The 15,487-nt window shown below is 35.7% G+C and overlaps 1 protein-coding gene across 1 annotated transcript in view; it reads right to left on the minus strand.

Annotated features, from left to right (window-relative positions):
* LOC128988127 (uncharacterized) overlaps positions 1-15,487 on the minus strand; it is a 65,127-nt gene that overhangs the window by 32,341 nt on the left and 17,299 nt on the right. The window contains exons 2-3 of the mRNA XM_054409346.1: positions 3,013-3,198; positions 1,332-1,548 (exon numbers count right to left, since the gene is read on the minus strand). Coding sequence (XP_054265321.1) covers positions 1,332-1,548; positions 3,013-3,198 — 403 coding nt within the window. The remainder of the gene's footprint in view (positions 1-1,331; positions 1,549-3,012; positions 3,199-15,487) is intronic.

Below are 15,487 nucleotides of genomic sequence, written 5' to 3' on the forward strand. Positions count from 1 at the left end.
TTAGCTTTAAATGCATTGAGGAACCATGTTATGAGTTACATTGACCGCAATTCTTAAGTCCACAATTGTATCCATATTGTCCGTAAGCAGTTCAAAATCCATGATATATTTTATGTATAGTTGATAAGGGTGAAAACGATTTTTCCTACAGTCACCCGACCAAGTTGGCTTCCTTGCACTGTTTATAGCACAGAAAGCTGCTAATTGCTGAATTTACTTACTTTGTCGCATGGTTTATACTTGGTCGTACGATTTATACTTTGGTGGACACCAGAATTCAAACCAAACAACACAAAACAGTGTGGTTTTATTATGCACGTAATCCGTGTACACTTGGAAATAGCTTGGCAACACTTAAAGATAATAATACTATGATAACTGTACTAGAGTTATTGTACTATGGTAACCTGTACTTATGACTACAGTTGGTTGCTTGAATTATTATTGTTCCTTGAATCTTGTTAGTCCATCTTATATCTAAGTGGGAATCTGGAGGGATAAATATTCCAGTTAACTCGCTACCTGCGGAACCCTCGTGGCAGTTCAACTGTTTTTCAAGCCTACAAAACTGACCCTTATAATCCGCACTAATGATCGTGGCGGTTCAAGTATCTCGGGACGGTCATAAAACTCGTGGCGGTTCAATATTCCCCCTTTGTTCTATTATGGTAATAATAAAAGAAATATCAGCTTGCAGCGAGTGATATCTAGAAAAACACATAAACAAAATAAAGACGAAGATAATTTATTACCTTAGGATAAACTTTGCTGGTGTTGGCAGTTGTCAGTTCCGAAGTCCCTGGGCTCAGTAGAGAGCGTGTATTGACCTAACAAGCAATCCCCTCCAGACCAATACCCCTTGTTTATTGCCCCTACTTCAAAATGCTTTGTTTGTCGTTGCTAAGCTGTTGATTTTGTACATTATTACACGCAAGATCTGTTTACAGAGTTGACTTCTTGTGCTTTTAAATTTGTCTATTTTGCACATAAAAATGGAGAACATATTCCCAATAAAGCATACTCGAACCTCAAACGTAAGAATTTATTTATCTGAAATGAAACAATATCACAGACTGAGCGGTAGATAAAACCTAATACGATAGCCGTAGATGAAACCATAATAGAAAGAACATCTGTACTAGACATCTGAGAAATAGCCTATAAAAATACATTAAGAGTATATGTTTTAAAGCGAAATAGTTATAAAATAATTTCTTAAATTTACATTTAAGTTTTATAAATTATAGCCTTAACCCCATATCATCAAGTTGGCAGCGTTCAACCAACTGCTTACAAATCGTAGGTAATATAGATTAGTTAGTATTGATCACCTCTGAAAGGCGATGGTGTAGAGGCGAGCCAATCTAGGCTCGAAGAGGTCACGGGCGAGTGTCCAGTCCGTGGAGTTGGTGTGGAGGACAGTGACGAGCCAGTAGGCCGGGTCTGGGGCCGGCTGGAGCCACGGGGGCGGAGGCCAGGGAGGCAGTGACGGAGTAGCGCTGGGGGCCGGACCCACTGTAGGCGTTGGAATAATCGGACACTCCGAACCTGGGAAAGATTCATTGACGTTGATCTTGAATAAATTACACTTGGAGGTACCTTTACATGCTATCATGTGATTATCACTCTAAACCCTCAAAAAATTAACCTACTTACGTATTACTTCTAAAAGTAAATTGGTTGCTGGGGACGTATCTTTATGGCTGAATAAGAACTCTAACATTCAAGATAGCGATGCTGGAAAAAGCAGTGTCCTTAAATTGACTCAAGATGGACTGAACGTTGTTACATATTGTTAACCCTCCAACTGACAGCGTTGTGGCTAGATAAAAACTTCAACATTCAAGATACCGATGCAGGAAAACCCTGTGTCCTTAAATTGACTCAAGATATACTGAAAGTTGTTACATATTGTTAACCCTCCAACTGACAGGGTTGTGGCTAGATAAAAACTTCAACATTCAAGATACCGATGCAGGAAAACCCTGTGTCCTTAAATTGACTCAAGATAGACTGAAAGTTGTTACATATTGTTAACCCTCCAACTGACAGCGTTGTGGCTAGATAAAAACTTCAACATTCAAGATACCGATGCAGGAAAACCCTGTGTCCTTAAATTGACTCAAGATAGACTGAAAGTTGTTACATATTGTTAACCCTCCAACTGACAGCGTTGTGGCTAGATAAAAACTTCAACATTCAAGATACCGATGCAGGAAAACCCTGTGTCCTTAAATTGACTCAAGATAGACTGAAAGTTGTTACATATTGTTAACCCTCCAACTGACAGCGTTGTGGCTAGATAAAAACTTCAACATTCAAGATACCGACACAGGAAAAACCAGTGTCCTTAAATTGACTCAAGATGGACTGAAAGTTGTTACATATTGTTAACCCTCCAACTGACAGCGTTGTGGCTGAATAAGAACTCCAAAATTCAAGATACCGATGCAGGAAAAACCAGTGTCCTTAAATTGACTCAAGATGGACTGAAAGTTGTTACATATTGTTAACCCTCCAACTGACAGCGCGGTAGGTGGTTTCTGTAGTGGCACCGACATAATAGTCGTGTTTTGCTAGGTATTGGTTAACTCCAAATAAATGGTAAAAAATAATTATAAAGTTGAATAATATTTGTAACAGTTGAAAGATAAGATTCTGAACTTAAATTTTGCTACATGTATATAAAACAAAGGATCATTGTAATTAAACACTAAAATGAACGAAAACTTCGACCGGTCAGTTGCACCGTAAATCCGTCACAAAACTTGTCAAGAGTTTCTTAATATACATACCCTTAGAATTAGATATTTTTTGCATTATCATCCAGGGTGAGAAGTAAACAACATAATCAGTTTTCTAATCCTAAATAAGGTCGTAGAAGTTATAACTAAATTATTCACCTTCCGTTTATTAGCCGGCAGTCTTAAGACTATTCCAGAATATGATTCCAGTTGTACACTCATGATTAAATGGCGAACACCTGCCCTCAAGGTTACGCTGCTACCGTACCTGGACACGTAGGTGAGAAAGTGGGACTGGGCAGAACAGTGGCCAGCACTGTGGTGGTCCAGACCACCGTCGTGGTGTAGGGGTTGACCGTGGGGGTGTCCTGAGGGACGGCTCCATCTCCAGACCCGGTCCACAGGAAGTCCTCCAGGCGGTAGTTACGGCGAGGCTCGTCCTCGGAGTAAAGCACTGAAAAATCACGCCACTAATTAATCATCGTGCACGAATCCTACTGAAGGTTGCAAACAAAATATGTCAGCATTCATATTAGTTTGGTGATTATTATTCACAACCGTTTGCCAGACGATATCCAACTTATGTACTGTTTAAGCTCCTGCGATCGTAGTGGGAGTTGTCAGTGATGGCAAGTGTTTAAGGTTGACAAATACGTTTGCTTAAAATATACGCTGGTTTAATATCGAGTTAGTATGTAGTTGTTTGTGCCATATACCCAATCAATTAATCAGACTTATTTATAAAACACCCGCAAATTAATATGTCACCCTTCGAAGAATTGAGTTTTGGCATTCTTTAAACTTTATTGACCTCAACATATCGTTAATAATTTATTTTTCTTTAGTTCTTGATATTTTAGGTATCTGACGATATAATTTTCTTTATAGTCTAAAAAAAGCTACAAGATCTGAAAATATATTGTTTTTATCGCATATTTGCAAGACCATGCATGGTTGTCCTATTGGGCTAGTACGCATAATAAATCACTGGCAGAAGTCAACGTGTGAGTAATTATAAAATTGTTATTTAATAAGAGCAGCAATCTAGAAGACTTGTTCTCTCTTATCCATATCCATATCAAGAACCATGTTAAATATGTTAAGAAAGTCTCCAAGATTAAACTGTGTCATAAAACAAATACAGTTTACAGTATACAGTATAGCAGCCAATTTATCCCTGAGTCACGACTTGCAGAAGTGAGCCTTTGTTTAGTAGTGCAACAGAGTTGGCCCGATGAGGTTGAAAAATTTATTGACTATGCCAATGTCTGTATATGTATGGATCAAAGGCAATAAAGATTCTTGATTCTTGATTCTTGAACATATCTTAAGATGATCACTTAGCTTCTACCACAAATCAACCTAGCCGAGCCGGGTCATTCTTTTGACATAAGTCAATACACAGTCCACAGGAGGTTGGCACGGCAATCACAGATATTGATAACCCACAGTCTCAGTACAGGGTGGTACACACGCACCGAGTCCCCCTCCGTGCTGTGCGTCCCGCACTCTGACAGTCGGTTGATAGCTTAAACTTGTGATTTTGTGTGACTCATAACGATTGAGTTTTATTATCTGGCAATTTTAAGTTTACTAGGTTTGTTTGATAGTTATTAACAGGTTTAAAATAAAGTCAGGAATTTGGTTACAAACTCAAACTTTTAGTGGAAATAAATTGGGAGACCTAAGAAAAACAGGTTTTTTTTTAGAAAATGCGAGACATGTGTCATAGATGATGCAATGGATGGACATACTTTAAATATATTATTTAATGTTAAAACGTTCTTTTAGATGGAATATACCTACCTAATATTTAAATGCAATCAACGGTATCAGCACTCTGAAACATGCTTTCTCCCATGAGCTTGCCGACAACCTTTATCATGGACATGGGAGTAACTATGGTATTTTATAGGGAAAATGACAAAAGTTGGAATAACTTTTGAACCGTAATTGTTACAGCGATATGATATTTTGTTTAGAATTACAGGGGACATTTCACATTAATTTTAATCAAAAACGTAGTTTTTCCTAAAAGAAAGAGTTTTTCCGGTTTTATGGGAAACGACTTGTTATAATAACTTTTGAACCGTAACAGCCTTATTTATATCATTGTTTTAATGGGAAAATAGCATAAATTACAATAGCCTTTGAACCGTGATATTTACGGAAGTGGAATTTCTACAATTTTGTTCAGAATTTAAAGGACTTAACATATTATAACGTATCTTGCCAAAAATGTTATCTTGACAGATAATTTGCAGTGGTCTATTACGGACTGTCACCCATTTGCTTTTAAGTTAGATTTTTGCAAATAACACTGTACTTCGACTTAAACAAATTTGGCACAAAGAATAACTACCATTTAAATAGTTGCTGTCATGACGATAAGTTCATTTTCATTTTTTAACAGCAACACCAAGTCAAATTTCTCAAAATTATGCTGGAGGTTAATTTTTTGGCATAGAAGTATGCTATAATGACCAAAGTGTAAAAGGAAAAGTCAAACTTGCACAGCTCAAGGGTAGATCTCCCTTTGAACATCAAATACAAACATATAGGTCTAATAATAACATTGCACCATCTATCAATCCATCAGTAAATGTGCTGAAGAAAATATCTTTGGCAATACCTTCATGTATTACTCAAGGCAAAAGAAAGTGAGATAAAAAGCGGTTTTGTAAACAATTAAAAATAATAAAAACAAATTAGTATACACTTTGAAGCTATACACAGTGCAAAATTGAAGTTAGTGAGTTTTTAGCTTTACCAATCTAGAGAAAGAAGAGATCTTATTACTAAACTTGTAAACAGAGGCACAATCAAACTGTTTTTTTTTTCTTCCGGAAAAGGAGAGATCATACCCAAGAAAAGGAGTAAAGCGCTGAAGGCTGAAGTCCCCATCAAAAGTTCTTCCCTGTGAAGTTTGCGGTGCAATCTATAGCAGTAAAGAGTTACACAAACATGTCCCCAAATGTAGGAAAAAGCACAATGTTACAAACATGAAGAGCAGGGATAGATCTCTGGCACACAGAAGTGAGCTAATGTATTCAGCTTCAGGCACCCAAAGTAAGATGAAAGACATTTTAACCGCTATGAAAAAGGATTCTACAACCCAATTCATCCTAAAAGACACCTCTACTCTTAAGATGGGGAAAACAGTAGTACTCCAAGTATGATCATATGAAGAAAAAACATAGAATATTCTTAACAGTTTACGAGAAGTCGGCAGGTTGATGGTAGAAGATTTTGACAGTAGTATGAACCTTTGCAAAGGTGACATATATAAATTGATTGAACAAGGTGTATACAATATTGCAGAGTATTGTGAGAAAACAGGATTATTAAAAACCCCTCTTTGGCCAGACGAAATGGTCAGTCTATCAGGAAACATTCAGTAGTGTGCAAATGAATCTGTCTTGAAGAAGGTTTTGAGTTTAAAACTAATAACATTAGTTTCTTCTTCCTCATGGACCTAAATTGGAATACTCATATTCAGAACACTAATCAGTGGTTTCCGTGAAAACGGGCCATAAAAAGATAAAAACTAACATCGACGGGATAGGGAAGTCCGATTCCCCTTATCCAAAAACGGTCTGAAGTTTGCCTTTCTATTCAATAATTTGTTTTAGTAAAGAGAAGAATGTACAATTTGAGAAAACGCTCTTAACAAAATGCCACTTACAAATGGAAGTGTATTCAATCCACTGTGAAAAAGTTTAAAGAAAAAAAAATAAACTTAACAAGTGACTACATTAGGCTCACAAAAATGGTTAAAAAATCTCCTATAATCCAGACGAAAGAAGTAGAAATTGGCATCCCGCAAGATTATGGTGAGAGGTAATTACAGCATGCGGCCTGGACGAAAATCTAGGGACCCTAAAGTTACTAATATCAAGGCTATTAAGTATGCTAATAGAGAAATGGAGATTAATTGAAATCTGACGAAACTTAATGATTTTGTAGTATTAACAACCACAAGGGCTAATTTTATAAGTATATCTTTGTAATTATTATATATATATTGTACTTTTTTATAACTACACACGGTGTTATACAATCTCAAGAAAGATTTTCTAATTACCTAGATAAATATTTAATGATTTTTAAAATTTAGTATTAATGACTGAACATTTGTATTACCAATCTAAAGCCGGGTTTTCCTAGGCGCGGAAGTGGAGAGCGGAGAGAGGAACGCGGAGAGCGGACTCCACTTGTCTTAGGTAATTTAATGTTTCTGTTTTCCTAGAAGCGGAGAGGAACACCATGATAGTCCCTATTCCGCTCTCTGCGTTCCTCTCTCCGCTCTACGCTTCAGCGCCTAGGAAAACCCAGCTTTAGGCCTGATATTCTAGGTTCCTCATTATGATGATTTTTATATTTTAGATTATAATATTAATTATAATCTAAAATATGAACATAGGTAGTTAACGTTATAAAGGCAACTAGAGATATTCTTGTAAAAAAATAAGTTTTTTCTACCTCCTGAAAAGTAGTGATTTTGGACATGCAATAATTCTCCTTTCAAGATAGGAAGTAGAAGTCAAATGTCAGTTGTTTCTATTTTCAGATTATTTAACTTTGTTTACTACACACTAAATGTGTTCATTGTCAGAGAAGAAACTCACAACTCATTTCCAACCGGTTTCCTTACTACTTAATTTCCAAATACAACGGTAGGCCTATGCATTTTCTTAATTTATTCTGTTGGGGCTTTATTGCAAATATATCAATTTGAGTAACATTTAAATAAATAAATATATATATATATATATATATATTTATGTATAATAGAGTTTGGCATTGTCTAACCACAAAATTAAATTTGTACCTTAGGCATACATATTAACAAACGTTTGGTATTTTGTTTAACGAAACAAACTTATTTATATTTTACATAAATGTTTTGTGGTTTTTCAGGATGCCATGCCGTTAACAAATGTGAAAATATTTGGTTAAGAAAATATCACCCGCATAAGAAGAGAAAGGCATTAGACTGACCCAGGAAAATATGCAGCTGCTTTGGAAAAAGATAAGCTGAGAAAAAAAAATGAGTTGACAAATATTCAAAGAATTAGCATCCAACCAGGAAATAAAACAATTCAAACGTAGATTTGTACAGCGTGTTATGGGTTACTACTCTAACAAAAAGTCTTTACTACATCAATGTAGTCAGGACCCTGTGAAGGCTCGCCATTCAGCACTAGGCAATCTTTAGGCAAAGCTGTTAAAAGAGCATGCAGAAGTCCTCCCAATTCGCACGGAAGAAAGGGTGTGATATCAACCGTGGATGATACGGTATTAAAGCTTCAGATCCCCAAAACACGCCATGGCCTAAGTCTTAGTTGAAATAGTGGTGGCTTTTTTTTAACAGTGATGATGTTTCTTGGCAAACCCCCAGTAAGAAAGACAGGATCACTCGGAATGAAAAGGATAAAAAAGGAAAAGAAAAATTATATGCAGATAAGCTATTTAATAATTTCGTTTGGAGAGGCATATGAGATTTTTAAAGAAAAAACATCCCAACATTACTGTTGACAAATCAAGTTCTGTAACCTAAAGCCTAAACACCGTATGTGTTTTGAGAAAACTCCGCACAATGTGTGCATTTGCACATATCATGAAAATGTTCGGTAATTACTATCAACTTTGACACCCCATACTGATCTATCAATTGAATTTAAAGAGTTTACTAACTCCGTGGTTTGTAATTCAACTTCCAAAGAGTGTAAGACTAAAAATGTAACAGCATTAAAAAATAGATCCTTTTTAATGCTGAAAACAGCCTTGATGAGCCATTTAATTATTTTCAATGGCAGAAGGTTGAAGGTAGAGCACAAAAGGTTAAAGTCATGAGCACTGTTCCACGTGTTTTTGATGTATTGAAAGTTCAGTTAAAACACTTTTTAATTCAAACTTTTATCAAGCGAGAACAGGCTAAAAAGCCTTTAAACCTACAAAGACTTCAATGGCTCAGAAACTTTGATACAAATGGAATTTTCTGAAAATGCTACTTTGTTGTATGAGAACGAGATCAGTCTGCTCATTGGGGCCACTCCTAGGTTACAGTTTGTTAGAAACTAATAAAGTGTGTTTTTAGTAAAACATTTAAAGCTTAGTATGAAATATAGTATGAAATATTGTTTGAAAATAGGAATGCACGTTGATGTATTTCTATCTTAACTAGTGGATCCGTTTCAGATATATTGTGGAATGTACAAAATGTAAGAAAGACGTAGCGTGTGTGTCAAGCTCAAAAAAGATTGCAGAGGATGACTCATATGATGTAAATAGGAGAGTAGTTAGATCTTTTTTTGAATATGAGCAAAAGGGTTATTCTGCAATAGAAGAATTTTCTCTTATCATGAATATGGTTTGTATGAGTAAAGGGCTATTTCATAAAACGTCGGCCGAACTCCATAAGTTATCCCTAATGAACGGCACTGAGTATTTGGCTAAGGCAAGAAAATGTGTGAGAGACTACTGTAAAGAACATGACAATACAGTTACAGACAATTCTGTAATTGACTTAGCTGTAAGTTACGATGGTTCGTGGCACAAACGTGGGTTCACGAGTAATTATGGTGTTGGGACTGTCATCTATATCGATACTGGTTTAGTGATTGACTGTTGTGTGCTTTCTAAGTATTGTCATAATTGTGCGCTCACCAAAGAACGGTTGGGTGAAACGAGTCCAGAGTTTTTTTTTGGTATGAAGGGCATCAAGCAGAATGTGACATAAACTACACTGGATCGTCACCAGCAATGGAAGTCGCTGCAGCTGATACACTGTGGAGGCGCTCACTGTACTATAACTTTCAGTACACAACTGTTGTCTCTGACGGTGACTCGAAAGTATTCAGGCACCTGATAGAGATGGATGTCTATGGTAAAGATGTGGTAATAGAAAAGGAGGAATGTGTTAACCATGTCTCCAAAAGGCTGGGAACAGCATTACGGAAATTAGTGAAAGACGCTAGTAAAGTGCATAAAGTTACTCTTGGAGGTAGAGGGTTTGGATGCTTGACCGAAAAAGTGATTTTGTAAACTAACTAAATATTATCACAATGCTATTTTGGAAAATGTCCACAAAGATGTCATATCCATGAAAAATTCCATTCTGGGTACACTGTACCACTGCATTTCTACCAACCAGAATCCAAAGCATTATAAATGTCCCGAGGGTGAACAAAGTTGGTGTTTTTACAACCGAGCTAAGGCCAATAACTTACCTCCAGGTGATCATAGTCAAAATGTAAAAACACCCATAAACAACGAAGTTCTAAAACATATTGTACCAGTATATAAGAGACTAACAGAGAGGGAACTTCTAAAAAAGTGTTTGAGAGGGCAAACTCAAAATAGCAACGAAAGTTTGCACAGCCACATTTGGCGCAGGTGCGACAAAGCCAAGAATACTTCCAAACGTTTAGTAGAAACTGCAGTTTATAATGCTATCAGTGAATACAATTTTGGAAACGTTGCCACCATAGCAGGTCTTGTGAGAGCATCGTTGAAGCCGGGCGCAAACACCACAAGAATCGCCAAGATCCGTGACCGACGTCGTTGCCAAAGAATAGAAAAGGCTAAGTGTGAGAGGTTAAAAAGACGAAGACACTACTTAAAGTTGAAGAAAATCCACGAAGAAGAAGCAAAGAAAAAAAAAATGAAGGAGTCACTTATGGACCTGGAGAATTTTAATGTAAGTAGGTCTTTGTCAATCACTAAAAGCACCATGTTTTGGTTTTCGGCCGTTTTTCAAAAGTTTACTTTTTTCGCATGGGAACATAAATATCTCAAGTTCTATACTAGATCGAAGGATGAATTTTTTTTATTTTGTTCAGTTTGACAAGATCTACAATCTCTAGCATGGATTTGTAAAAATAATATCATTAAAATATATAAAAAAATAGTTTTTACCAGTTATTTGGGGGGAAAAAATATTTCGAAATTTAAAAATTTACTGTAATTTTATTTTATATAATTTCCTTAAACCCATGCTAGAGATTGTAGGTATTACTCTCAGGAACAGATAAAAAAAAACAACCCTCTATCACTTTTTGAACCTGAGAAATTTATGTTCTCGCAAACCCTTGCAATACACAAAAAATCCCCCCCCCCTTGGGTAGCGGAAAAAAAATTTCCAGTTTTTTTCTGTATGTTTTATATAACTTCACCTTAAGGTGTAGTATGAGTAAAATTGGTTTGTAAATAAAGATTTTCACTTTTTATTTGAACTCCCCCCTTAACAAGGGAGAGTTTACAATCTGGATCTAATATTGCCATAACCAATGTAAATTTAGTTAAGAATTTTTGCCAATCTCGGATAGAACAAACATCCATCTGAACATTTTATCCATTTGCAGGCAACAGCTGGAGTCCCGTTTTTTCTCAAGCCAATGCCGTACCTGGTACCCGAAGTTTCCAATGTTTTCTCCCACCATCAGAAACAGTGAGAACAACCAAAAGGATACTTCTGATACAAAAAACAGTAGTATTAACTATTAAAATGTCAAACTATTAAAATTAGTTATTAACTATTAAAACTGTTCGGATTAGCGGGCATTTATTTGCCGTATTTTTCTTAATACACATCTGGTCTCTGAAATTCCTTCCACTAGTTTTCTTGGTTAATTTTAGTACCATTGTAAAAAACAGTTTTCCTGGCTATTTATAGTCGAATTATTAAAATTCTTGCATATTCTCGTTCAGCTTGTTGGTACTGTTAACTTTTGTTGGTACCCATCTTCATTTTAATAATAACTGCCTTAATCTAATATATTTGTCTATCAGAAGTTAACCAATTCAAAATTTGTTTCCTAATAATTAGTCTCTATGTAAATATAAAAATAATTTACCCTATATTTTTATCTTTCAGGTGCAGAACGGCCATTATTTGCCCACAATGTCAAAAGACATTTTCTAAAAAAAGTAATCTTACTAGACACTTGAAGGCAAAACATGGAAATGAAAATGAAAATGGCGAGGAAGAGAGAAAGGTGCAGAGCATTTTGTGTGACAGGGCATTCAAGAGGAAAGACCATCTAAAAAATCACATGGACGCTGTACATTTTGCCAGTGAGCCTAAGCAATGTCCATTGTGTAACTACTCTACCTCCAACAAATCATCGTTAAATCGACATATACAAGTAACTCACAAGAATAAACAGAGTTCACAAGTTAGGCCTCAACCCACCAATGCTCAATATGTGACAGTAAATTTCAGTCAAGGAAACATTGAATTTATCACCTGAAAATCAAACACAGTTATGTTTTGCCTGCAAACATTCACATATTAGAGAAAAATGCCCACTTTGCTCTTTCAACATTTCAGACAAAAGCCCTGGTAATTTAAAAATACCCCCGCCGCAGCAAACCTGCAGACTAAGCGAATTTCAACCTGTCTGATTACATTTTTACTAAAATATTTCCATAAATAATAGAGATTCTGGATCCACAATTCTCATATGTGTCCGTCAGCACGATAACTCGAGCAAAAATGATCCGATTTCGATTAAATTTGGTACAAACGTGTAAACCTACGTTTATTCGAACGAGTTCGCGAACCAGCATGATCGGACCATGGTAACGGGGTTTTATGGGGGGATTTATGGGGTAAAAATTGGTTTTTCTCATTTTTGACCCTCAAAACATAAAATTTCCCAAATTTCTTCTAGACCATTTTGAAGAGCTTAAAAAAACAAATAATTCAGTATATTGAAGTGTTTTTGTATGGTTATTGGTTACGGAGAAAATTATAAATTAAAAATTCCCATGTTATTCTTATGGAGAATAAGTTAACTTTTGTAGTTTGCTTGTTTATGCACAAATTTGGATCAAACTTGGCCAATCTATTTATTTTATACCAAGCTATTAATATTTTAATAAAAAACACACTTTAATTACCCAGTTGGCAGCAAACCTAGTGAGATGACTTTCGAGTGGAATATTAGAATATAAAAAGACAGAGTGTTGAAATAGAAGTAACTGTGTTATATTAATCGATTTTGATGGAAGCTTTGCCTTTGGGTTAGGGAGAAGTGTGTCAAGTCTAATCCGAATCTTCCTGTTCAAATACAACTCTGCTGGAGTCTTGCCTGATGCCAAAAGTGTTGCTCGATGCTTTGGAATAACAACCAATGGTGACCCCCAATCACTTGATGTGACTGGAGTTATGATTCCTTGAGACTCGAGGGTTGTAAGTTCCTTTTCTACTCTCTCTCGTAATGCGAAAGGGACATCACGTTCCCTAGAAAATACTGGGTTTTCATTATCTCTGAGTTGGAGTTTGACTTCAACATTTGGAACACAACCGATTCTTTCTTCGAAAATTGCTGAGTATTTTTCGAATATATCCTCTAGAGACGGAACTAAATTAACATCAACTGTATTCATCGGTGATTGCTTTCTGTTGTCTACCTCACTGAGTTCAATTCCAAGTCCACGAATCCAAATTCGTCCTAACAAAGCAGAATGACCTGCAGGTACTATAAATAAATCAGCATTTAGTGATTTTGCTTTGTAAGAGACTGAGACAGTTACTTTACCTTTAGGTTTTATTATATGATCAGAGTAGGAGCGAAATGAGATAGGAGTTGGTTGAAGTGGCACTTTAAGTCCAAGTTTATCAAAGTCCGTTTCTGAGATTAAGGAAAATCGTGCACCAGAGTCTACTTCAAATGTTTGAGGCTTGTTGTTGATAGTGACTGTAACCATGTATTTGTCTGAGTCTGGTCCTACTATGTAAAGATCTTCTACGTCATTGATTCCATACTTATCTGGGTGACTGGATTCATCTTCTGTGTAGTGAGACAACAGGGTGTTTGTTTTAGAGTTCTTTAGTAGAGACGTTATACACACTTTTGATACGTGGCCTTGTTTTCCACAGGAAGTGCATTTAAGATAGTTCCGATTAGTTTTGCATTCATTAGACTGATGGTTTGATCGACCACATTTGAAACAAAGTCCATCAATACCCAAAGCTTTGTAGTCAACGTGTCTTTTTAAGCTTTTGTTACGGAAATGTTGTGATTGAGATCTATTGGAACCGCGGTCATCATATTTGTGTGTCTTAAATTGCTTGAAACTTTGATATTCCTTTGTCTTAGACCTTGAATGTCTATCAATTTTGTGTGTATCTGCATTTTCACTTGATGATTGTGTGGCAGGATTACAAATTTTATTTGATTCATAGCGGGAAGCTTCTAGGGCAATTGCTTTTTTGAGGAGTGAGTCAAAACTGTTGAGATTAGTGTCTTGTAGAAGTTGTTCACGTATCCAATTGTCTTTTAGTCCTCTAATAAATTGAGGGCGGAGAAATTCATCAGCAATTGAAATTTTACTTTCACATTCATTGCAAGAAGTGTAAAAATTACAATCATTCAGGTTACTTTTCAGGACTGTGACAAAATCAGAGATAGATTGATGCAACTGTTGTGAAACACTGAGGAAATAGTGTTGTGCAACAATATGAGATACTGTAGGTGACAACATCACTGTGAAATGTTCGATTAATTTTGAAAAATTAAGGTCTTTTACAGGATTGTCTGGGCCTAAAAGAGTTGTCAGATTATTGTAATGTTCCTTACCAATAGATGAGCACAGGAGTTGAGCTTTCATCTTGTCTTCTTTAATGTTCTTCAAATTGCAATAATTTTCAAAACGTTCCAAATATGATTTGAATTTATCATTATTTGGATCAAAATGTTCAAAAGGATTGATCTGAGGAGCTGAAGTTTTATTACCTAGAGCTGCAGCCAAAACATTCATGAGTCTTTCAAATTGTTCTTCATTCATTTTAAGTTAAAATGTTTAACAAAATAAAATATCTTGAAAATAATAGAATAAAACAAGAATTGATAATAGTTTTTTACAAAATCGTCGCCAACTGAGATGACTTTCGAGTGGAATATTAGAATATAAAAAGACAGAGTGTTGAAATAGAAGTAACTGTGTTATATTAAAGATCAGAATAGAAAAAGTAAACAGCATTTGATAATAAACATTTTGGTTGCTATGGTAACAACTGATTCATATGTTCATAACACCTAGGTACTCGTTAAACCTAATGTTATTTGAATAGATTTAATTAAAAATCAAATCAGGCAAATGGAAATTCGCTTAGTCTGCAGGTTTGCTGCGGCGGGGGTATTGTTTCCATGGTTATGTTTACATTTTAATTTTAGTGAGAGTGTTATTGTGATTGATGTGCTATTCTTTATTATCTTTTGCTTTTCAATCATATAAAATGCCTAGAATAAAACGATGTAATAAGCAACCGTTTAGAGGGAACAAATTCAAATTAGTGATATCCAGCCTTTTGACTGGGTTGTGGTCAAGTATGAAGATGTATTCTACCCAGCTGAAGTCAAACAAGTGAAGCATGATGAAAATGAAGTAGAAGTAAAAGTAATGCATCTTTCAAAGACTGGCAAATATTACTACTGGCCCAAAGATGAAGACTGCATTTCTTACCTATGTCATGAAGAAAATTGGACCACCAATTCCTAGCGGAGGAACTAGGGAGCAGTATAAATTCAATGATTGTATTAAGTAGGCCCATATAAGTTTCTTTGGCCATATGTATCTTTAAAATGTCCATCACGTGTTAATTTAGCCAATAAAAATCACATTTGTAGTTTCAATCCCTGTATTCTACTTTCTAACTCCCCCAAATCATTTCTTAAGTCAGACAGTTTACGTCCGACACCAACAATTTTACGTCCGACACCAAAGTTTATATC

This window comes from Macrosteles quadrilineatus, unplaced genomic scaffold (genome assembly GCF_028750875.1).
Source record: "Macrosteles quadrilineatus isolate MER2022 unplaced genomic scaffold, UCM_ALF_1.0 Scaffold_2__2_contigs__length_208266976, whole genome shotgun sequence".
Lineage (NCBI taxonomy): Eukaryota > Metazoa > Arthropoda > Insecta > Hemiptera > Cicadellidae > Macrosteles > Macrosteles quadrilineatus.